Here is a 25,718-nt window from a genome sequence, read left to right as displayed (position 1 = left end):
GTGGGAAGAAGGGGCAAATGTAACTCTAATGGTAACAACTCATTTCTCTTGTAAGGGGTCACAAACTAAAAAGATTGGGAACCACACATTTCATTTTTAACAATATGTTTTCTGAATTGTATCTTAAATCGTAGTACCTTGGTTACTAGTAACTATGGCTGTCAGATAAATGTAGTTGAGAAAAATGAATGAAAAATGTACCACAGAAGTATAAAAAAGTATACAATGGACAAGTACCTACAGTCCTTGACTAAATGTACTGAATTCCTTTCCACCATGCTCTAGATAAACATCCTCTCAGGTTATATAAGCCCTGTCCTACCAACAAAGGCCATGAGTGTGTAAAAAATATCTTTTTGGATAATTTAAGTAAATTCACAATAATCAGGTCTAATATGGAATACATATTTGCACTGATGCTGGTCTTCTGATGAACAAGAGCATCTGTGTCTCTCACCATGTGGTGAAAACAACTGTTGTAGTCATTACTGTGAGTGTTACTGCCTGTGAGTCAAAACTGTTAAATTATTGTTATTATTTAAACATAAATACATATAAACGATAAATATAAATATGTGTGCACAAATCACCACATTAGTTCTTCATGTGAAGAGTTCTTAAACACCTGTTAGGTCATTAAGAACAAACTTATTCCACCAACTTCCCATTTCTGCCAGCAGTGACCTCATCTCCAGCCTTTACAAAGTATTTAATGCTCTCTCTCTCTCTGTAAAGCCACATTAAACGTCTGACTCGGCCGGTGATGCTGTTGGTCGGGGGGCACGCAGAGGTGGTGCATGGTTAACAGAGTGAGACAACCCGAAGGACACTTGTGACGAGGACGCACAATCCCCTGCTCATTATCAGAGCCATTAAAGCAGCTCCATTCAAACCCAGATTAATCTCATTCATGAGACCCCCAAACGAGCACCCCGATGGAGCAGAAACACTATCTGGAGCTGCTAATAAGATAACCGTTGAGGTCCTCAGTCCCTCTTAGCACATTAGTGTTCTCACTTTCAATTTGAAACTATTTTCATTATCTCTCTCCCCATAATTTGCTCTCTCCTCTGCTACCCGGGGGGAGATAGGAAATGGAGGCTCCAGTCAAGAGCAGAAATTGTCCACTGAGCACTGCCGTGCATTTCAAATGATCTGATTATGTCTCTGTGGTGAGTGTGGGGGAATTTTCATATAAAACCCACGAGTGAAAGCTGCTCTTTAGCTAAGGGAAAGCAGATACAATGACAAAATGTATCTCTGAGGAGTCTGAGGCTGTAATGAAACTCAAGAAGTAAAAAATGTATGTGTGTAGTGAGGCATTGTTTCAAAAATCTGTTTAAGGAGGAAATTTGACATAGACAGAACAACTTCAGGAAAGTTAAATACATACATCTTGATTGGTCATGTCCCAGTAAGGCCTTTCTCCGTAGGACATGACTTCCCACATGACGATCCCATAGCTCCACACATCACTAGCAGAGGTGAACTTCCTGTACTGGATAGCTTCGGGTGCAGTCCATCGGATAGGAATCTTCCCTCCCTGTGAACACAAAGGGCAAAAACCTCAGTGAGGGAAGCAAGACCGAAACCCGACCGTCACAGTGTCCTGGCTCTGGAGAGAGACACCGTTCACGGCAACAATGCTGACTGTAATCCAAACTGGGAGGTGGATATAACAAAACCCCTGGGAGTGAAGTGTGTTCATGAAATACTGGAGAAAGAGAAAGGGAAGAACAGGTGAAGGGGTGATGTTTGTCTTGATAGGGAGAGCAGTGTGGGAGTGAACTGTAGTGTACGTCAGTCATGGATCAAATAAAACCAACTGGCAGCACCAGATGAATGGGCTTCTCAATCAGTGCAGTTCAGATAGTGTCATACAAGTTCTTATTGAAACAATACCATATACTAAACTTATTTGACCCCAGTTTAATCATGAGGGGAAGGTAAGACGTGAATGTTTCTTACCAGAGCGCTAGTGTAAGTGGGATCTGATGTATCATCCTCCAGGAAGCGCGAGAGGCCGAAGTCTGACACCTTGCACACAAGGTTACTGTTGACCAGGATGTTTCGGGCAGCAAGGTCTCGGTGCACGTAGTTCATGTCAGCCAGGTATTTCATGCCTGAGGCGATGCCACGTAGCATACCAACGAGCTGGATCACAGTAAACTGCCCATCGTTTTGCTGTAAAACAGAAATATTGTGTTATGATACCTTCTTGCATCTAGTGGTTCATAAATAAGAGGCGCTGCTAAAAATTCTGGCTTGCCTGAGAATATTTACATATAGTCAGGCCAGCAGAATGAACTTGAATATTCTAATTTCAGGCAAAGATGCAAAAAGAAGCTTGTTAGTGTGCCGCATTAATGTTGGGGCTAAAGGGCCGAAAAACACAGACTGAGTCAATTTTGTTGGGGATTGTTTTTTTGTACAAACAAAAAAAAATGTTATAATCACATTTACAAATCTACACAAGGGTAATGATTATTTTCAAATTCATCATCCATGCCCCCCATGTTAACAAAATGTGCCATTAATAATGCAAACTGATTCCCACTTAACTGATTTATGTTAAATCATGAACATTTAATGTTGACATGTCTACTTGTAACCCAACCCATGTGTGGCTAATGCAGAAAAGTTACTTTGTAGTATTAGTTTCTGTGAAGAAGCCCTGCAGGATACTAACAGCGAGGTTTGGGTTGGGCTCAACTGGCCTCGGCAGGGTTGGACAGGGCTAAGCTGGGTCTGGCTGGCTGTCTACAGCTGTTCCCCTCCATGGTTTGGTGAGGGCTTTACCCCATGCATGGGGAGCGTCTGGAGCAGTGGTGCAGCTGTGCCTCCAACTGCGCACACCTGCACTCTCCCCACCACCCACCACGACGCCCAGAGAACAGAAGATTCCAGAGAAAGGAGCGTAGAAGCTTGGGGACGGGTGTGGACAGACGGAAAGGCCAATAGAGGGAATTGGAAGGGCAGGCGAGCAGGGCCCCCGAGCACAGCCATATTAACAGTCTGCATGACCGCTCCACTGGCCTATTTCTCTTTCAAATACTTTGCTGCTCATTAGTCGAGCGGATGCTTCTCCTCACATCAAGCTGCTCTTCCTCGTGTACCACAGCAATTAAGCAGAATGCATTATTCATGAAACCTTTCTCACAAATACGCATTGCCACCTAATCTGTGTGCTGTGTTTGCATATACTTTAATTGGAAAGATTCCTCCAAAGTCTTTAGGGTTAGGTTAGGTGGACAAAATAACTAGGAAATGGTAAAACTGTGCGAATCAAGGTCTAGCATTATTTATTTATACAAAATAAGGTATAAAGGTATAAGGTATAATAAATAAGACCAACTTTCATTCTCTTTACTTTCTCTGCATATAGTTGGCTCCAGATACCAGTCCAGCTCTGATCGATCTATTCCCCCAATTCCTATTCTGTCTCTACCTTGCAGGATGCAGCAGGAGAGACAGTACAGACTGCAGTGACCATTGTAAACAACTACCCACCAATCACCTCAGAGAATACACAAACCATGTTCACAGACTTTGACACTGTCAGCAATTGTTGTCATAAACTGTCACCGTGAGGTGCCGCAGAGGTTCCCCGTTGTTTTGAATACAATGTGCTGTCAAATATGTTTAGCAAACATCTACATATACACAAAAACCCTTCACCGTGAGATCAAATTCCAAAAAGAGCTGATGCTTTGTGTCTCAGAGGTTGGAGGCAGAATGCAAATAAAGACTCTGAACCCAGTTTGAACAGTGTGCTGACAGGAGCTTGCATGACTCCTTTTTGAGGATGGTTTTGATGTAGTCTTGCAGTAGAGGGCTTAAACTGTCAGGGTGGGTATTAAACCGGTGGAAATCGTTTAAAGAGGTAAAGACTGTTTTCAGGCAATTTAAAAATGCTGTTCAATTCTTAAATTACAGTCATTTACATGAAATTTAATGGTTCTTATTAATTGCGTACATAATGTATATGCTGCACATCTGTAATCCACAAAATAACAACTGTCTATTGTACAATGCTATACTGCAGTGCATAGCTTATTTCAGGCAATGTGAATTCATAATTCGGCATTCTCACTGACATACTCACATTAATACAGAGAGTTCCCATTACATAATTTGAAACTTTAATTATTATTATTTAATTTAAACTAAAAATAAACCTTTTTTGGCAAAGATCATACATTTCCAATTTCCATAAATCAAACGCCCTTTTCTGCTCATTCCAAAAATGCAAAGAGAGTAATTAGGGTAGATGAAATCATTAAAAACAAGTCATATTAGAAAAAAATGTGTTTTTATTTCACTAACATCCCAAGACAGATGGTGAAGGGTTGTGTGACATCTAATCTCAGTGCTGGCTTCATTTTTAAACATCTGACATCTCATTTTAAGTCTTGCAAAGTATTTGAATTATTTATGCCGGTCATCAATGGGGGGAGCATGCCCGGTTCTCTGTAATATCCTTCTCTGGCTAGATGATGAAAATTAAAAATCCCATGAAGTTATGAGCACTGCATATTTCTTTGGGGGAGTCAGTCGGGGAAGAATAAGTGTGTGGTTCCCATATGCATCCATATACAGTACCACATAATGAGCAGTGGACTGTGTGTGGGGCTAGCGCAAAGCCAAAACAAGGGAAACATCAAAGAGAAACAAATGTCCTGTCCTGTTATTTTGTGGTTCATCGATGGGACTGACAGAGAAAATATAAAATAGAGAGAAAAGCAGTAAATAAATCAATACCATGGGAAAACACATATTCTGTGAGAGTTAATAGTGAAGCAGGTTTGCATAGAGCACAGAACATCTCTAAGGAACTTGTGATTGACTATTGTAACAACACAGGTGAGATTCAGTAAATAATGAATATATTTATTTGAAGTAGGATTACTGTGCATGAGTGTATAAACCATGTCAAATTATTGGACAAATGTGTGTACATGCAAGAGTTGTGTGTGTGTGTGTGTGTGTGTGTGCAACAAGGATATGAGTTCTTCTTGGTGTCTGAATAACTTAAGTTAAGTACTACTACTAGGGATTAATGATTAATCTCTGCATTTTCAAGTATACGTTAACATAATTAATGTTAACCATGTCTTAATCTGTAGGAAAGTTTAAACTTCCAATGGTTGATTTCACTGGCAATATTGACAACTAATTCTGTGAGTTGGTTAAACAACAAAAAACAAATCTCGGCTGGTTAATAATATGCTCTTTGCATGGCGGGGGTGATTACCTCTCATCGTTTTCTCACAGGTGGCTAGCAGGTAGCTCAGCAGTTGTCGAGTTTAACAGACAGTGACGGATGGAGCTGTCAGAAACTCCTATTAAACTTTTAAGATCATCATATCATTTTTCTTAGGCTTATCACAATAAAAGCTCTGAATTGAGACCTCTGGGATAAGCAGTGAAGCAGCTCAGGCTGTCAGTCTGTGCTAACGTTAGCTCTGCAGCTACAGCGCAGAGATGTCAACAGTGGCAGTTGGTATAGTCACTCTAATATCACAACATTGTCAAGTGTGATTTAGCAGTTTGTCATTATTACCATACAGCCTGGGAGGACAAGCAGCTTTACTCATTTACAGAATGAGATGAAGCAACCAAATATGTTTGTGAATATTTGAATTGCAATTGCAATGCTGGTAAAAAAATAAATATTTAAAAAATCTAAAATATATGTTTTCCTGAAATCGTTGTGTTGTAGGTGTTGTGTTTACTTACTCTGAGGAAGGAGTCCAGCGATCCATTCTCCATGAACTCAGTGATGATCATGACAGGACTGCTCTTGGTGACCACGCCCTCCAGGTGAATGACGTTGGGGTGGTCGAACTGGCCCATGATGCTTGCCTCACTAAGGAAGTCCCGCCTTTGCTTTTCTGTGTAGCCAGACTTCAGAGTCTTTATGGCCACAAACATCTCCCTTTTACCTGGGAGCTTTAGGTTACCACTGCACACCTCGCCAAATTCTCCTGTGAAGAAATGACGTGGAGAAAAGTAATGGTTCTATTAAGCTTACAGTCATAGGAGCTAGTAAAAGTAAGCAGCTTTTGTGCATCCATTTGTACTTTGAAATCAACTTAAAAACAAGCTATTTTACAGTGTTTTATTCTATTCACGTTTCAGTCAGATTTTTCCATTACCTGCACCAATGACCTGTTCAATCTTCACACAGGATATATCAATCTCCTTGGCAAACTCCCTCACAGCCTCATTGGGGTCCTCATATGTGAACGGATCAATATAAATCTTCATTCCTGGAGTCACTTGGAAAAAAGGAAAGAGCCTCTATAATATTTGATTCCGATGGTCACGCTTACAGTCCTGCAGGGGTTGACAGTCAAATGCATTCAGGCACATTAACAATCACTTCACTTTCGCACAGTCCTGTGCAAGTATGTGATTTCTTTTATGACATTCAGGTGATGAAGGTCGAAAGATGGAGGAGGTAGTGTAGTTAGAAATGCTGGTTACGACTAGTGCCTCGTGGCTACTGTGTATAGCTATTCAGCCAGCAAGGACATGATACCTCCAGTCTTCTTAGCTGTGATAAGGCACCTTAATATATATATCATCTCCTTGAGTCAGAGTGCCATTAACACTCACTAGAGAAACCTGGGCCCTATATCAGCATCGCTCAGCTCCACTCCAAGAAATAAATTGGCTCTCCTAAGCCCTGATGCCAGGTAAATTGGCTTAAGGTGGCCTTTAAGTGTTCAGGGACTTAAGTGTCCCGAGTTTTAAATCCGATTATTCGGCTCTCACCTCCACATCAGGCCTGAGGCTATTTGAATGGATACTGAACTCATGCCTGGCCTACTGCAGAGCTAGAAGCGCATGCACGCTGCCTCAAAACCTGGCACACTACGTTGAAGGAGCGTGCTGCAGAGATGAACAGATGGAGAGGATCTGACCAGGCAAAACCCCCCATTACTAAAACCCTACAATCTCTTCCCAAACTGAAGCACTGTTCGACAGACCACCTTCCTATGATGGCAAAGACCACCAAAAACAGGGGCAGAAGCCTGAACTGTGACTGGTGTGAGGACAGGACGCACACAGGACACATTGGCTTCTGCTGTTACTAGCTGTGAAATACCTGAATCTCTTACTGGCACACTTTTAACTCAGTAACAAACTGGACTTCATTGCACAGTAGGATCGGATTATATTGAGAGAGCTATAACCTTTAGAGCGGAATTAACATAAGAAAGGATGAAGCATGGTCATAATTGCACAATAAAATAAACAAATTAAAATGGGGTCATAAACCTAAGATGAAAAAAGATCGGTGTATTTCCAATCATGCGGTAGAAAGATGGATGAGCTTTAATATCATCGATGGAGCCATGGTGGAATTCCTTCTCAGCCTTTTCTCACAGATTTATTTCTGCATTATTGTCATTTAGGCTCTATGCTGCCGTACTGTATGAAGAACGGAAATCATTGAGAAATTCCATTCATTCACCGAGTCTTTTGAATTTTTTAACAATGGCAAATAACTCATATGGCATTAGCATGCTAATGGCGTTAACGTGAGTGAAGGCTGACCTATTTCCCCTACAATGGATTTAGTTAACTATGAAATGTGCACAGAACACACACTTGAACACTGGTTTTGATGTGTTTAAATCCAGGCTCCGAGTGAGCAGAGTCAAACAACAGGCAGGATTATTGGTAAGTGGGGGACGGGCAAATGAAGAGGTGCTGTGCTGGGCTGTAGCCAAGGACACCAGCATGCAAGGTGGTAGCCATGGAGACAGGTGTGTGAGGCAGCAGAGGGCTGAATGATAGCCATGGAGATGACTGTGAGATGGTAGTCATGGAGACAGGTGTATGTGGTGCTGAAGGAGAAACCAGCGGTAAACGCAGGCAGTGTTGGTTTACTCACTGTGGCCGCTGGTGTAGTGCTGCAGTTTGTCTGTGTATTCTGAATCAGCCCTGTCAAAGCCACGCCTCCTGGGGGAAAGACAAAGAACTCTAGCACTGGTTCAAAGAGAGGGAGCGGGGAGGGGCAGAAACACAGATCAAACACCCCCAGGTCTACCTACACTAAAGATACACCAAGTAAGATCACATGGAGAGCCAGGTCTTTGTTGTTTATTTGCTACAACTCCAGTTGGGCAGTTAAATCCCTGGTAGGTAAACATAGTGAGCATGCAAATATCACCAATTTTCATTTAGACAGGGCTAATGAGGTGGGTTCTGTGATTCATTGTGTGATAGTTTGGTAACATGACAACAGAGACAGCTACTGCCAAAACAGAAAATTTGTTACCAAAGAGTTCCACGGAGGGACTTACACAGAGTTCAAATTTGAGAAAACAGAGAGCACTTTCATCAGAGCAGGAATCCATATCAGCAGATATCGACAGTCGAGGTTATGAACTCCACACTGGGAGAGAATTTTGATCGGTACAACCCCAATAGCCATGCAAAATAATTTAAAACAAATCAAATCAGAATCAATCATCAACCATATTTTTTTCTGATGGGAAAGAGTTTTTATTCAGCACTAGCTTCAAACACAGAGCACCTCTTTTCGACTTCATTACAAGCGTGTGCTGGAGTTGCTGTCAGCTAAGTTTTAACTGGCAAACAGCTTGACAAAGACATATTAAAATATCGTTTCAAGGTCTAAGATTGGGCCCTCACAGTGTATTAGAACCATTTTATTTCTTCGACAGTCCAGCAGTTTTCATAACACTCAATCACACACTCTTTCATTTCGTTCTGGTGATCTTCCCAAACTATCCCACAGTGTACAGTATAACCTGTATCATTAGGTCGTCATACTACAAGATAGCGATATATGCGAAATAGTCCGACTACCATCCAAGAAATAAATAAATAAATATTGGTGGAAACCACAAGCAGAATACATTCATCTTATACATTCTTCTGTGAATCAAAAAACTGCACAGGAGCTTAGCTACAGTTTTAATATTAGTGGCCCCAGTGGGAAGTGAAATTCTAACCTTGGCAGAGTTACAAACATTTGATACCCATTGAGCTGGTGCACCTACAGAACTTTAATGTTATCAATGTTGACTTTTATATATTTTTTCTGCTGCTGAAAGCCTGGAATTGATTACAAATTAATTTATTTGAGATGGTTTAAACTCCACATCTCACGTCTACAGTATTAATCAGAATCAGCTTTATTGGCCAAGTATTTGTACGCATACCAGGAAGCTGACTGTGGTTTCTTGTTGCTCTCAATGAACACAGAGTTCAAAGAACCATTTTCAAAAGATAGACAGAAACAGACATAAAGCTAAAAACAAGAACAAACTAAAAGTGTCCACTTGGCCAGCTTGTGCGGTTGATTTATTGGCGAGGGGCTTACAGGCTCTTTTTAAAAGACTGGGACAGGACTGACTCACCGGTTACAGACGATGATGATGACGACCACAGCAATGAGGAAGACCAAGCCAGCGGCTGCTGAGCCAATGATGAGAGGTAGCTTCTCCTGAATACTGGTGTTGTATTCCTCTATAAAAAGAAAAAAACACATACATAAACATAGTGTCATGCACACACACACTCACACACACGCAGAGTCACAGGCTGAAACATATGGGCAAGCATCTGAGCCACTGCATATGGAGGGAGCAATGGGTGACAGACAGACATACGGCTGGTTGAACCAATGAGCATCTTGGCATCTTGACTGGCAGCATGGACCATTTTCCAAAGCACACTGAATGTGCTCAGATGCCGCGGATATTGACAAATCATCTGGCAGAAAGCGTGTGAAGTGAGCAGAGAGAGCATGTTTGGGTGAGACCCAGACTGATCAGGCAGCCAAGAGCAGGAATCCAGCTACTGAATGGGCACACAGAGGCAGAGCCAGACCCTTCTCTTGAGAACTGCAGATGACACACGACTTCACAGTTTTAGCCAGATACACGGGTTGGTTAGTTCCCTGCAATGTTACGTGCTTCTGGATAGCCTAAATATTAGATTTTATATGGTAAAACCCTTATTATAAACACTTTACTGTAATGCCCCCAATGTATAAGCACTGTATGAACATTTATGAAATGGTTAACAATACAGTATGATGTAGTTGTAAGTAAAAATGTAAGGTCAGTGTTTATTAATGTACAGTATTAGTTAACAATTATAACTTATCCTATGGAGACATATTTTATATAATTACAATTATTGATTATTTGTTTCTATAACAGCCTCCACTTATGGAGGCCCACAGGAGGAGTTAAAGTTGTTGACAAATAATTAATAAACTTCTATCTGCTTATATAACTAATATCAGATCAGAAATCCATATTGGTAGATACCCAGAGTTCACGTGTCAGAATCTTTATCAGGTGAGAAATATTTTGATCAGTGCATCCCTGTAGCCATAACTGAAAACAAACCTAAAAACATATTTTCAAATCAGAATCCTTATAAATATAAATGTGAATATATATGTGTGAAATGTATTGCAGTAAACAACATTAAACAGAAAAGTATAGAGTTACTATTACTATTTATTAAGTGTTTCTATAGTGCTTATAAATGCTCAACAGGGAAATTAAAGTAATCTTTGACCAGAGAGGGTGAACTCCTTGGAGAGATATATTTGTATTGTTTATAACACTGAAGTACAACAGGCTTGGATTTTGAGGTACTATAAAATAAGATTAAGAATACGAATTATAAGAAAAAGTGTTTATTCTGAATATTGAATAATAATATTGCATACTATTATATAACATATAATATAAATAACATTGGATATAAAAATCTGTAACAAAAATCCAGCTGATACAATAATCAGATTTAAAAAATATATCTTTTGTGCGAACACTGTAGTTTAATCTTCTTTATTTTTTTACTCCTTGACAGGGATTCATTTTCCCTTTCTGTTCATTTTTCCTTCACTTGTAGCATTTTTAGAGCTGTGCTCATCACAAAAGTACAAGTTTACTTTAAACTATGGTAATCAGTGTCTTCTTGCAGCAGGAAACTTTTTGGGTGCTGTGGGACATACAATCCAGGTGACAATCACTTCGAACTGATCTACATTTCCGTTAAAAAATGCTTTTCGGTAAAAACTGGAAGCAATGAGCACTGTATCTCTTTAGTTTACTCAATATTTACAGTTATGAGTCAGCTTTCGTGTATCTTTAGTGCTAGGATCTGTGCGTGTGGCAGCATCAGGGATGTTTGTATGAGAGTTTAGGCTAATGATGGCCCTGGGCACTGCAGGCTGGAGGAAATGAGATGTTCAGAGGGGAAAACCCAGGCCTTGGCTCTAACATTAACCTACATGACTGATGTTTACTGAATGTTCCCTCTTCTCCCAGTCGTGTCATAGCACAAAGATAAGGCAGCTTCCACCTCATCCATGACTTGCACAAGATGACAAAAAGATGTCTGAGTGAGAGTGGAGAACATTTGCGTACCACATAAACAAAATAAATCTTGAATGCTGATATATGAATAATAAAATAATGATATAGTATAATGTGTGGGATGTTTTCTAACATTAAAAAAGACATGATGAAAATAAGAATATAATTTCAAGCCACTAAAATCTGGTTTTGCAGTATTTTAACTGTTTACTTCACAACGTAATTCCCTTTCATTCCCGCAGCTGTCTGTATCCATACTATACGACATGGTGTGTTGATAGGCCATGCATGAGAGGTGATAACAGCTCTGCGTGCTTTGGTGAACATTGGCTGAATTCTCACCCTCAGTCATGGTCTGGAAGTACAGTTTGCCACTGTAGCGTCCAAACCCAGCTACGGTGCGGGCCCGGACCTGGAACACGTAGATGCTTCCTGGCTTGAGGCCACGGATGACCACTGTGTTGGTCTGGCTCCTGATGGTGGTAGAGTTATATTCTGATTGGTCCTAGGAGAGGAAAAAGAACATGTTAAATTTGTGCACATTAGTAATTACAGTCCAATTGCAAAGGCTAACAATTATGAGATGCCACATGAATAAATTACATACTAGGTTAAGATTGAGGAACAAATGATACAACAGTATCAGTAAGCTCAGACCGCAAAAGACATTAAAATGATCTCAATAGAGTTTTGGATTTGGTCGTTGGTCGATATGATTTTTGTCATTTTAATGTGAATATTATTGATGGGATAAATTAACCATGTCCAACATCTATCAATAGGTGAAAACTATTGTAACGCATGTACAGAACAAATCTTATACTGACATTTTGTGTTCTTTTAAACCTTATAACACTGTAACTGAACTATTGGGAGCAGAAAAGGAACAGAAAATAAAGCTGTAATCCTCATTTCTACATTTATTTTACAAACATCCACAGTAACCACAATAGATCTAATCTGAATAATTTGCTACCACAAAAAAAAAACGAATGTTTGATAAAGCAGCAGGACTGAAAGAGGCGGCTGCAGTTAAGAAGGTAGATTTGGTGGCAGTTTTAGGTCAGGCGGCTTTTCTGAGCCATGCCGTCTGATGATCAGAGCTGTATTTCACTGCCATACTCCTCCTCTCCAGAATGCTGACAGGTCTGAGAGCAGAGACTGAGACTCTTTTAGCTGCTCCCTTCAACCCACTGCTCAGTGCACACTTCTGAGCCACAGCAGGGGCCGGGACAATTGTTTTGACAGCTCTCTCCAGCAGTGTCAGAGAAGGGAATTATTCTCAAAAGTGGAACAGCTCAGCATGTAGACGAAACCTTGACAAATGCTGTGTATATGTGCGTGTGCACACGTGTACATGCATTTCTGTACGTCTGTGAATGGGCTGTATGCATTTTAGTGATCATTGTGCTTGAATCAATGCACATTTGTGACTGCAAGTGTTCTTGTGAGAAAGTATGCTGATTCTGTGGAGCTTGCCCCTTGAATACTATTTTTACAGCAGTCAGCGCACCATTGTTTTAACCACAAGTCTCTGCGCATCAATCCCCAGTGGCCCTACTGCAGGGCTGAGCGCGGTTTCCTTTCCCAGTGACTGACCGTGATTATAATTGAAAGAGAATGAGCAGAAGTTCTAAGCAATGTTCAGAAGCTCTGTCTACATGCCTCCTAGGATGTGCTGTTATGCAAACGAGCGCAAGGAGATATTCTGAATTTAAATGCACAACTAAACAAAAGAGTCAGTTTTAACCATTGGCGCTTAATTCGTTTAGTTTTATAAGGAGAAAAGGAAATAGGACGTATGTTTATATGGAGCAGTGATTGTTTAAAGGAAGACTGTGATGCTGCATTACTCATACCTTTTCATAATACTGTAGCTCATAGTCCAGGATGACTCCATTAGGCTGGTCAGGCTGGGACCAGGAGAGGGTGATGCTGTCCACAGTACGACTGACCTGGTGCATTATGGATACTGTAGATGGAGCTGCGAAGAGACAAAGACAGTGTATAAAAGAATCAATCACTACCGGTTTCACAGTCACGCACAGAGAATTTTACAGCATCTTTAATCTCCCAGCCAAACACCAGGTTCTGCAAAGGTGTAATACGTAATGCCATAAAATCTATGTAATATACTGCAGTCTCCTTTTAGAGAGTCTCACGGCTAGACATGCAGGTTGGCAAGTTACAGCACTGGCTAAACCACATAAGCAGCATCATGGGACTTCCCAGCATCAACTGATTTTCATGATATTAATTTGCACTTGTCATATTGCTGATAACAGACCACCTCCTCCATATAAATCAAAAGACCACCACATATTACATGAAGTAAGCCCATTTTGTCAACCACATAAACTAAACAAACACATATAGTAAATCACATGAGTCACAATTGTGCTGCACAACATCATTCTTGTACAACAGTTTGGTCGCTACATTCTAATTTTATTTTGTTGTTTATGCATATTTCCTTGTTGATGGGAGCTTAAAGGACCAAAGCAGTGGTTTTCCATGCTACAAATTACATGTGCTTTAAATTGCTGCCAACAATCTTTCCACATTGTTTAGATTATTTTCTTACCTTCTAAGGCACACACATTGTTTTCTTGTGCCTTTCATAAGGGCATTCAGAAAAGTTTAAGCATACTTTATATGGATAGGTCAATACAAACATAACTTCGTTATCTTTATTCGACCAATAGAGTTATAGTAAACTTTTTACAACACTGCTTGTTTGACTTCTAGATTTGACTTTCTGATAAAAGAGCTCATCAGTAAGATATTTTATGGCAGCTGATTACTACCATTTGAAGTTTGCAGTATCCCAAAATATACCGCCAGCTCTTGGAAGGAACTGCAGGACCACTCACTGACAATGCAGCTAACCTTACTAATAGATTTTTTAGTCTGCAAGTTGATTTTTAAAGCATACTAAGATGAAGAGAAATCAACATTTTTTGCAAAAAGGGCCAATCAAACTAAAAACAAATTTAATTATTTAATTAATTAATCAATTATACAATTGTTAAATGCATTTGAAAACGACCAGCTGTAATGTGAAGTATACATTATTTGTACAATAGTTAAAACTGTTCATATGGTGCTTCAGCAGAAGCCAGTAAAATTGCCTAAAAGGTATGACTGCATGTAAACTGCTTTTAGAACAGTCTGGCAATAGTATAACTCAATACTATTGCCAGACTGTTCTAAAAAAGACTCACTTAGTCATGCATTTTCTTAAAATCATTGTTGTTTTTCAAGATTATGCCACATTACCAAAGATTGGATTGTCTTGATTTTAATCAAATAATTGCATCCTGTTGCTTGATTTTATTCACATATTTTCAAGCAAACACAATGTTTAGACTCAGTGGTAGACTAAATAACTTGTTACATCATGGGTGGCCTATTATAATCTTGCATAGCCCAGTGACCTAAAACTTTGTACATTCTTTCTAGCGTAGCCATAAGGTCAGGGGGGCGTGATCACCTCAAGTACTTCAACAACCATTAAGATTAGTTCAGGGTGCCGTGGGTCAGTGTAAAGCTAAGAGAAGCTGAAGATAAAAAGCTCTGTCTGGGGAGCCTGGCAAGGCCTGCAGGCCTCTGTGCCTGAGCCTTTCTGTATGTTTGAAAGGGTAGGGTGGGTTGGGGAGTCAGAGAGGGAGGGGTGCTGGGCCAGATTTATGGACACCAAGCCCCACGCTCATCCCCTGCAGGCCCGTGCTGCACACACACGCAGCCCTCAGCCAGCAGCACAGTGGCTCCCCTGAGTCCCGGCAATAAAGAGAGAAGTCTCTCCACCGGCACGCGTTCTCTATGGAAAATCCACTGACTGGGGAACTACAACTGACACGCCTCTATAATCTAAGACTCTAAGGCTGCGTGTGTGTGGTTTTTAAATCTTCTGTATATCATCTTTATTTTGTTGTTGTTCGTGGAAAGAAATGCTTACAACTAAGTATTAAGTAGACATGTCTTTGTAACTACTGTCCTAAATCAGGGGAGACATATTGTGTGTAGGTGACCACAGTGAGTCAGAGCCAATGATAAAAAGTCTCTTTTATAACCTTACTCATTCTCATCAGCTAATCAGCACTGCCTTGCATGCCCTCTGACCCAAACCGAAGCATCCTTCTGTGGCAACAAATTATGATGTCTCGTATAAACTGTGATGGTGAAGGGACTGAGTGTGTCCTCATGTGCTGCTGCCAGCAGATAATAAATAGATGTTCTGTATTTCATCTCAGCAAAGCACTTACACCATGATGGCCTCTGACTCTGCAGTGTACATGCATCATGCTCCTTTCCTGGAGCCGGAGATACAATAATGTATACAGTATCCAGTCAGGACACCAGTCTCGGGAATCTCCTCCATCTCACTGTACTCACTAGTTTGTTTGCAGTCACAAGACGACAGCCTAATAAGGCAAATAGTTACTCTAAGGGGAACTCACGAGTATCCCATTACGGATGTACATATATTCAAGACTGCCACATGGCCTTTTCCTGCATAGCATTTCCATTAAACACACGGCGCAGCCATGCCTAGTAACCTGATACAGGGCCAGAGAAACAAAGGCAGCTCATGTATTCATGTACAAAGGATGGACACATGCCAACATGAAAAGCTGTTGGAGGAGAACACTGTGGTTTTCTTCTGCTAAAGGACAACTTCCAGACAGCGGGGTGGCAGTCGCCATGTCTGAGCTCAAGAAACCGATAAGGGTTGGCGAAACAGACAACAAAGTGAGATTAAATTAAAGGAAGACATGACATTCAATGCAACTGTGTAAAAAAAAAGTAACAATTTAAAACGTTCGGCTCGTAGAGAAAATAGCAATCCAGCTGTGTTATGTATTTCAAGTCAATTTAGTACATGCATTTCAAGCTAAGCTGACATTCCACCAATTGACTCTGGAATGTAGTGGTATGCCAAGTCGACGTTTCATTGCAGCAAGGCCTACAGCAATGATCCACATATGAAAACCATTTTCGTACATCTAATTTATGTACTCCAAATCTACAAGTCTCCATTGTACTCCAAATCTTCAAGTGTACCTAGAATTTTTTTCCCCAACTTGATCTATAATTTAAGGGGTTGAGTAAATACTTGGTTTTCATTGTGTCAACATTATTCACTGAGTTATGCCACTAAATACATGTTTTAGTTGTTTCAAGCCATTTTCTTTGTTGTTACAATACTTATCTTTAAGTCATGTGGATTGCAGCCCATTATAGACAATTAGAAATTAAAAACAAAGATGTAAGAAAGTTTCCCAGTCATTTATGTACTGGAAGCCAACTCATCAGAAACTATGTCAAGTCATATAAATTTTTTCAAAATGGGTGAGCTCCACTTTCACTGGATGCTTTATTTATAGGTTTTCTCAATGAATGCTCTATTCATGTTCTTAAAACTAATGAAGCGGTTATAATGACAGAGACAGGGATTGTACGTTTATGTAATTAAATTAGATGGCTGAATTGGAAAGATAAATTGCCTTGATGAATATGTTTCTAACAGGGCTTACCCTTATACCACAGCGGAGTGAGGGAGCAGACAGAGGAGGGGGGATAGTGCTAATCACAGCAGATATCAGATCCTATTTCTCATGCCCAAAGTTAAAATTCATCATTGATGATTATTAATGTTACATACAAGGTGTTTCATTTTCCCTCTTGGCCAGACATGCTCAATGTTAGTTAACATGCAGTTCAATTGAAAAATACAGTGTATTGCTTTTTGTCTCAAATATATCCAAGTCTGGAAGTAGCTCAAAGATAATCAGAGGGACAATAAAGAGTGAATATGCTGGGGCCTGGGTCCATTTGAAACTTTCAAGGTTGTATATCACATTGCTTAATTGTGAGAGGATGGGAGGCCCCAGCTGTTGTCAAAGAGTTAGGTTTCAGACCCCACATGATTACTCAGCCTGGGATCTGATATGAAAGACGGTGCTTTGGAGTCTATTCTAGCATGACGCTCTGGCCTTGGCCCAACAACACAAAGGCTCTGTTTTGCTCAACATCTCTACTAGATGTTTTAGTATTATGTTTGAACACCTAGTGACTTCCCTAATCAATTAAAGATGGAGTTGACAGGGATATTTCCACTCATTAAAATCCAAGCCGATTTAATGGAGCATGCTTGTGCTAACAGACACAGAAGTGAGGCTTTTATCCATCCTATTAATTTACGTTTCTGTTATCTTTTATTATACTACACTCTTTTGGTGGGCTTCTCCACTCTGTCTTTGACCATTTCCTTGTTTAGGAAAGCTGGATTTCTACTGTTAAGCCTCATTACTAAGAACTGCAATGAACATGATGGGCATCTTCATTAAGCAAGGCTGGTGAAGTGAGACCATTGTGGATATATGGTAGCAGGGGGAGCTCAGTCATGGGTGCCCATGTGACTTCTGGGACAGTAACTGTTACATTGAGCCACGTTTAGAGGACCAGGTGTAGAAAAATCATTCAATCAAAATCAAAATAGTGGCTTTTATTTCTTGCAGTTGACATATTTTATTGACAGCAAGAGATGACACCACCATGATTTGATACTTTTTGGTTTGGTCCTGTTTCAGCCTTTACAAACAAGGAAAGAAAAAAGGAAAAACCTCCCACATTTCCCGGCACATGAATCATATGCTTCTGAGAAAGTATATGTTTAAGGCCTTTTATCTGCATCTTTCTAACATCCTAATGTGTCTACAACCATGTGGCTCTGATATGATTAGACGTTCTGGTGCAGAGAGCAACGCTATGATTTGGGGAAAATGGGGGAGGTACCGAGAACAGGTCAAGGCTCGTAAATCTCTTTTCCTTTTCATTGTAAAAATCAGTTTCCCCACAGCGCAGTCTCCCCCAAAGGGCCCAAACCACCTGGTCCTCTACCAGGCAGCCTCCCAAACAGGCTGCCACCGCTCCACTCTCTCTGACTGCCGTCCATTTATGAGCGGCGCATCGAGCCGTCTTAAAGGGAGAGGCCCATATTTGCATGTACTTTTAGCATGCTGGCAGCTTGCCCTGTTTCCCCAGCTGCAAAGGATTGTGGGTTTTACATCTATAAAGATTTTCCAGTGCAGTAAAGCTACAAAAGTGAGATTTCAGTTCATCAAGCTTTAAAACATCTGCACTGGAAAAGATTGGGGACTATAATACACTCATATACACACCATAAGCTAATTCTAAAATAGGCTCTTCAGGGGCTCGAAGAGTTTTCTGATGCTTGCAGAGGTTAGGGTTTACATCTGTAGACCAAGGAGATACAACCCAGATAAGTATGCATGTAGACAATGCTGCAGAGTAAATGAGAGACACTCCTTTTGCAGCAACTGAGCTAAATACATACAATCAAAAAATCTTTTCTTCTAGTTCTTTGGAGATTTTATGTTGGTGGGTGGTGCTGAATACAATCCTCAGTATTTGAGAGACTTTGGGCTTTAAATGAACTTTAAATAGTTCTTGTAGTTCTTTACTGCAGTTGTTAACAGTTAATGTTACCTTCCATAAAAGAAACAAATGATCCTTCAGTGGTTTTAGTGATGTTCTTCTGAACATCCTTGAATTTGATGGATGGTCTTAAAGCAGCAAAAGCCCAAATGTGGAAGGGTCCATTTAGATAAAAGTGGGTGGTCTGTGAAAGCACCAAGGACAATGATAAAAATAACACCACTTTTTATTTTAACAAATCAGAATGTCGTCAATAACCAAACCAAAAAAGAGTTGTGACTGTCTAACATGTTTCTTTTAATACAACAAACTGTGCCCATTCTCAAAAAGCATTCTTAAATTATTAAAAAAAAAAATTCTAAAGAACCTAAATCTTGCCAAAATTCTAAGATACACAGATCTACTGTGTTTCTTTCTCTAGGGGCTGATTTGGGCTGAACAGACACAATGTTTGAGCTGTCTGCCACAGGGATGGTTTTGACTCACACAACTTTGAGGGAAACTGGACTCTGTTTAATCAGCAAGCTGCTTTTCTGCATTTAAACAACTTCCAAACTGGCATCTGCAAGGAGAAAAACTCCACAAACCACAGAATGCGTGTCAATATTCTACAATGTTGGAAAGGGAAATGTTGCTTAAAAAGCCTTCTTTTCTCTGATTTGGTCAGTGGCAGGCAAAAATATTTTGTTTTATCGAGTTAATAGCTCTGTTGGTACAGCAAAAAAAGAAACATAACGCTGACATGAGCAGAAAGGCTGAATAGCTGTTTCAAAAAGGTGTGGATTTATATGATTCAGTCCATGTTAAGCTGACAATAACCACTGCAACCAAATGAACATGCATATGTGCCACTACATAAAACTTGGGATTCAAATACTGAAGAGTAAATCTAATCTAAAGTACATCTGAAATCCTCTGATATGAACACTCCTGGGTTGGTCCATAATGGAGACTTCCTGATAAATGTGGAACTACATGCTTGTTATTTGACTATTAACCAATGTCTTGATTCATGCTCATTCAAATTACACAACAAATCATGTAGCTCCAAAGTAACATATTCCCAACATAAACAAGATGTGGAAATTGCAAAGAGCACATCTGCTCCCGTTCTATGTCAATGCACAGGAATGACGTTTGGCTTAATGTTGAAGTCATGCTTATCTACACAGTATGAGGCTGCTGCAATGAGTGGCACACAATAGGAAGGATTATAAAAGATCATCTCCGCTTATAAAGTTCCTGACCCCAATTTACACATAAAACCTTCGGTAGGATGATGGCGGATGCAGATGGCACGATCAGTGTGATCTATGTGAGGCTACATTAAAAAATGAGAGGAATTAGTGACATTTGAGTAGGGGCAGGTGGAAGCAGCTCATCAGGTTCAAACCAGATACTCCAGACAGAGACAATGACAACTCTGTTTTGTATCCACCTTAGATTGTTTTTGGCAGAGAAAGGGAGAGAAAGAAAAAGAGAGAGGAGGGAGTGCCATTGTGTTTATCACAGATCCATTTTCTTAATTGGTGAAGTTAACTCCATAAAGTTCATATAAAAATTAATAAATTCAAAAACACGGTGTTGTTTGGGTCAGAACCCCTTTTTGCTTCTTCCCTTTTATTTATTACCTTTTTTTTAATTATCAACATCATCATGCTCTTGTGTGTTAAAAGTAAATAAATGACTGCATTAAAGTATGGTCAATTATTCAAGCATTTCTGTATACAGCTAATGCACTCAACAATAATTAATTGTATATTCACATTATGTTCCCGTTTACAGCCCACTGGGCCAAAGGATCGTGGCCTTTTAACCTAGATTTATATGCATGCAATGTGCATACTCTATTTATCTCTTCCCTGCAAAGGCTTAGTCCTTCAGATCACATCCTGAAGGAAGATATCCCTATAATGTAACCAGAAAAAAAAAACACTTGGCTACTGAATGATTTATGAACATGATCAATTAGTTAACTAATTTTGACAATCCGTGTGCTAATTCTCTGCTGGGGAGTCATAATCAAATTCATATTGCATGCAAAGATAATTTAAAGTCATCTGATGAACCCCACTACGCTGCAGGCTGCTTACCACACACTTTATCGCCAAGCTAATCTCACCCTCTCTGCTGCAGTGCTTGTCTGAATATGTCTTTGTAAACAGGTTGCTCCGTTTCAACAGTAGTATGAATGTGGTGTATGTGTGGCTTGCTGGCTGGCTGACTACCAGAGCAGCCTTGTCTCAAGGCTCTGTCAGTACTGAGCTCCAGGTGCATGCTGAGGCCTCCTGTCTGTCTGCCTGGCTGACCTACACTGGCACCCACCATATGTGCCCTTCTTAACACCTTCTGTCACTGTCACACTGCACGCCATGTATACTGGTGGTCCCTGTCTGACTCTCTGTCTCTCAGCCTCTTTTTCATCTTTCAGCCTGCATCTTCCTATCTCTGTCATGTATTTACGGCTGAATTTTGCAGATAATTTAGCAGCCTGAATTAGCTGTTGTTGCTTTATTGCAAGAGTGCCAATATATTTTCTTACTACGGGTAAAATGTATCTTCTGCTGTGATTATGTTTTACGTGCCAATGACTTCATGTCATGAGGGAACTGACTTATTGGTTTTACATTTCTTGGTCTATTATTTACAAGAACGACACTTACACAAGGATGTATATTAGCAACATTTTTATAAAACTAAAAAATATTTCTAGCAGCACATAGGATAGCTTTTGTGTATAAGCTAGCTCTGTGCTAGTTCTGTTATATAGAAAGTAATTAAAATTAAAGTGACCCTGCATAAGATAAAGGCAGATAATCACACTAGAAAGCCCAGTCATTGCCATGAATGTGCTACTGGACCACATAGTATCTGTACTTTTTGAACTGGTGACACTGTCTTAAAGTCAACAGTGTAGTAGCCACACTTGGCTGGCTGGTGTATTGACACATTCTGGCAGTCCCACCTGGCTTTGCACCAGTGCTTTTCACACCATGGCCCAGTGGAGCAGCAAAGTCCCTGGTAGCCTGGTTACAGTGGACCTGGGCAATTTGGACAATAATTAAGTCATAAATCTACTCTAGACCATATGAAAAGGCTGCACCCGACTACACCCCCCACCCTCTGAATGATGTGGTTCACTTCCACAATCAGCCAGTTCACCTGATAAGAAACCAATTCAGTCCCTCTGCTTCTCGATAGCATTAGCAGCAGATGCCACAGCTCACCTTGAGTTAATGAAATGCCTAAACAAATATGTCCTCTGGAATCTAATATACCCAACCACTATAGAATGCAATATTGCATACACACCGGGTATATGGAGATCTAATTTATCTGTTGTGCAATGCTGAATTCTCTCGTAGAATACTGATAGTGTGCATTCAGGTAGGAGATAATCTCTCTTCTATGCACTGAAATTGATGATACAGCAGCTCTTCAGTAACATAGCAAATAACTGGCACTTACATTATTAGTTGGCAATTATCTGTTTGTGTCTTCATAATTTAAAACAGCAGTCTTGTCTGTATACAGTGAGAATATATTATATCGTAATCCATAGCATAACTAAAATAGACTTAAATAGACTCTGCTGCCTTCATACACGCATGGATGACACAGTATAGTGATGGCTTCAACTTACACTTAAGTCGTTCTTAATCAGAACCATGCCATCTAAATATTACTGACAGCTTAAACACAGGCTTGGACGTGCTGACCTGGAGCCAGTTGCACCAGCTGTTTCTTAGTTCAAACTTAGCCTAATTCTAACATTAGTGTTTCCAAAGAGGGATTTTACACATGACTAAATTAAAACAAGTTGCACCACACAAACTAGTTCTTACATAGAGATCACTTGTTTCTAAATACTTACACCCTGTAACTGCTGGGTCTAACTGTTACAGCTAATTGAACCAACTGAAAGAAACAAACGTAAGCTTGCTAATACAGTATATGAATGTGAGATTTACATTTCACAAAAATAACAAACATTATGCCAATAACAAACTAAATTATTAAATAATGTCAGTTGGGTTAGCATAATCATTTTTCTCTCACTCTAAACTATATGAATACCACTAACTCTGACACACATATCTGTCCATGTATACAGACATAAATAAAACAAATTCATAGCTACATTTACAAAACATAAATCTTTTGCGCCTTTAACTGTGATTTTTGTAAGTTTTAATGGCGAAACATGATTTGGTAAATCACTAGTTTTCAAGTAGTTAGTAGTGACTAAGATCTTAGGAAAGACTTTACATTGAAACTCTATATTCAACCCTGATCAAACACCAGCTGACATGTGTGTGCAATATGTAGGTGCATAAAAATACATAATGTGTGTGTTCTCGTGTGTGTTTGTAGGCTGCCTATCCAGCCATGTGTCTCAGACTGAGGGGAAAACAAAATGGCAGGATGTGGTACTGTGAAGTCTATTAGGACAAAATCACATACTGCCTCTCAGCTGCCAAAAACATTGGATTAAACTTCACTGTGGTTTCAGCAACAATTTTCACTTCATACAATAATGAATGTATGCCAGTTGAGGTGAAGGGATGGATAGCACATGGAAAAGGAGGAGAGAAAAATAGGTGGTCTGAAATGGTAAAGTGGTTTCAAAAGGCAAATGTGTGCTCTAAGTGAGTCAGTGTCTTCTTCAAGCAAAGAGAGGGGCACTCTGTCTATGAACAAACTTAAACCTATGACCTTCATGTCACAAGATGATAGTCTTAATCAGTCACCTAGTACTAGTCACCTTTCCAGTATTTTCTAAGCTGCAAAGACGTAACGTAATGACTCCATGTCATATAAAGCACAGCAGATTTTGTTCAGTACATTAGATAAAGTCACTCCTCTGCTGAGAGGGCCTAACAATGCACACCTGTTTTCACTCTATCTGATTGAGCAGATGATCTGCCCCAACATCACAAACAGAACATCACCAAAAAGAACATAATACATCACCACATTACGGGGGCCCTGATTAACATTTTCTAATAAAAATGCACAACTTAAACAAGCCTGGGTTCTCTTATGTGTAACAGATTAACTGAAACACTGAACTGAAATAATGATTTAACGCAAAACAACGGCTAATGTTGGGAAACAGGGCCTGAGGAAAAGATTTAAAAGCAGCCAAGTACAAAATTAAACGCATTAACAATCCACTCGTCTAGTCTGTTAAAGTCCTAACTCTTGACCTTAAAACAAGTTAACAAGAATAGTTCATTTCCACTAAATGTTTAACTTGTTTTTTTGCAATATTCAAAATGCTGTAAATAAGTGTGCCATAAGGATCAACATAATGTTGCTGAACTCAACTTTCTAGCACATGTTTTTTTTTTTAAACTTAGTCCGCCTCCACTCAAAAATATGTTTTTCTTCTTGTTCCTACAGTTGGATGTTTGAGCTTCACTGTGCAGAATAATGTATGTTCAAAGTGCATAAACTGAGGATGGGCTTTACAGGGAAACAGGAGACATCTTGTGTCCAGCAAAAAGCTTTAAAAATGAACAAAATTAGCATACTCATAGTTTATGGCATTCTAAATGAGGTAGACGGAGATGCTGTTTTTATGTGGAAATACTTTTTTGCAGAAAAAAAAATATCAGACACACATTATTGTTTTGACATACACTATATCCTAATTATGTCAGGAGGTATTCTTTAACAACTGCATTAAGATAGATGTTAGTGAAAAATCAGTGCAGTAATACATTTAAATCTGACCCCTCCCCCCCACATGTTACCATACGTGTGAGACGGGTCTTGTGTCATCACTGTCTCACCTGTCAGACCCAGTTAAATCATTGTAACACCAAGACACACGATGGTTTTCACCCTCAGTCCCTGACAGAAAGCATCAGATTTGCAACTCTGTCCCACTGCCATGTCATTTAATGTCATGCAAAGAGTAACAGAGAAAAGCCAAAATAGATGGCTTACTTGTGACTCATTATTATAAAAAGGCTTGGAGGCACTTCAAGGCTCCTGCGTTTTCTACACAATACAAGTTTTGGGGAATTAGTCATATGCTTATAAAATGGGCTCAAATGCCATTCGGCACGGCATTTCCTTTTGTGTGGCATTACAGTGTGTAATCAAGCGCCGCACTTTCCAGGGCAATCACGTCCTTTATCACAGAGAAACTGTCGCCAACCACCTACAGGGTGGGAGGATAAGCCCTGTGGGTAATAGAGTGTGGTGGGTGCTTGATTGGGTATGGTGAGTGAGAAGTTTTGCTCAAATCTCACACCACTCTCCTGCCCTGCCCCCGCCCTTCACAGCAACAAGACATTGCTGAGGACGACAGCCATCCACACTAGAAATTAGACACTCTTTCACGCCACTTACTCCATTTAATTATTTATTTGTTGCTTTCATGAAACGCTCCAGCCTCTGGCCCAGTGTAAGCTTACTAAGCGACTGACTAACACACGTATCTATTGCAAATATATTTTGTTCTAACACTCTCATTCTCAGTGTAATAAGGAGGCACAGAATTGCCTGAGGTAATCATGGGTGACATGATGTTTATGTAACCTCCAAGCCTCGCAAACCAGATGCAATTATGGGCTCCTGGTTCCTGTGACCCCAACCCTGTAGCATCACGCCGCAAAACTGCAATCCCGTGTCCCTGGGGTGAGCCTGGTTTTGCAAGGTGAGGGGGGAAGGTTGAGTGGGGGCAAGCAAGAGTTGAGTTCTTTTCACAGCTTCCTCCGACGGGAGCTCTTGCTGCCTAATCCAAAGTGACGGGCACTTCAGTGGAGAGGGCGCAGAGCCCCCCAATTTCCGCCAGGACCCCACGGCAGGGGAAGCAGAGAAGCCAACGGCTGGGGTGGCAGACTTATTGTGGCCCAGTGAGAA

General features: G+C 40.2%; 1 protein-coding gene across 4 annotated transcripts in view; it reads right to left on the bottom strand.

Moving 5' to 3' along the window:
• Positions 1-25,718, bottom strand: part of ephb2b (eph receptor B2b) — a 117,863-nt gene that overhangs the window by 7,904 nt on the left and 84,241 nt on the right. Inside the window, exons 6-13 of one of the 4 annotated variants that reach the window (XM_051414624.1) lie at positions 13,241-13,365; positions 11,724-11,886; positions 9,402-9,510; positions 7,907-7,974; positions 6,159-6,281; positions 5,740-5,987; positions 1,969-2,184; positions 1,394-1,543 (exon numbers count right to left, since the gene is read on the bottom strand). In XM_051414624.1, coding sequence (XP_051270584.1) covers positions 1,394-1,543; positions 1,969-2,184; positions 5,740-5,987; positions 6,159-6,281; positions 7,907-7,974; positions 9,402-9,510; positions 11,724-11,886; positions 13,241-13,365 — 1,202 coding nt within the window. The remainder of the gene's footprint in view (positions 1-1,393; positions 1,544-1,968; positions 2,185-5,739; positions 5,988-6,158; positions 6,282-7,906; positions 7,975-9,401; positions 9,511-11,723; positions 11,887-13,240; positions 13,366-25,718) is intronic. The other 3 variants (XM_051414626.1, XM_051414625.1, XM_051414627.1) reach the window with 3 other exon arrangements.

This window comes from Dicentrarchus labrax, unplaced genomic scaffold (genome assembly GCF_905237075.1).
Source record: "Dicentrarchus labrax unplaced genomic scaffold, dlabrax2021, whole genome shotgun sequence".
NCBI classification, from domain to species: Eukaryota; Metazoa; Chordata; class Actinopteri; family Moronidae; genus Dicentrarchus; species Dicentrarchus labrax.
The sequence above is the reverse complement of the archived record's forward strand: the minus strand, read 5'-3'. Positions and strand labels throughout refer to the sequence as shown.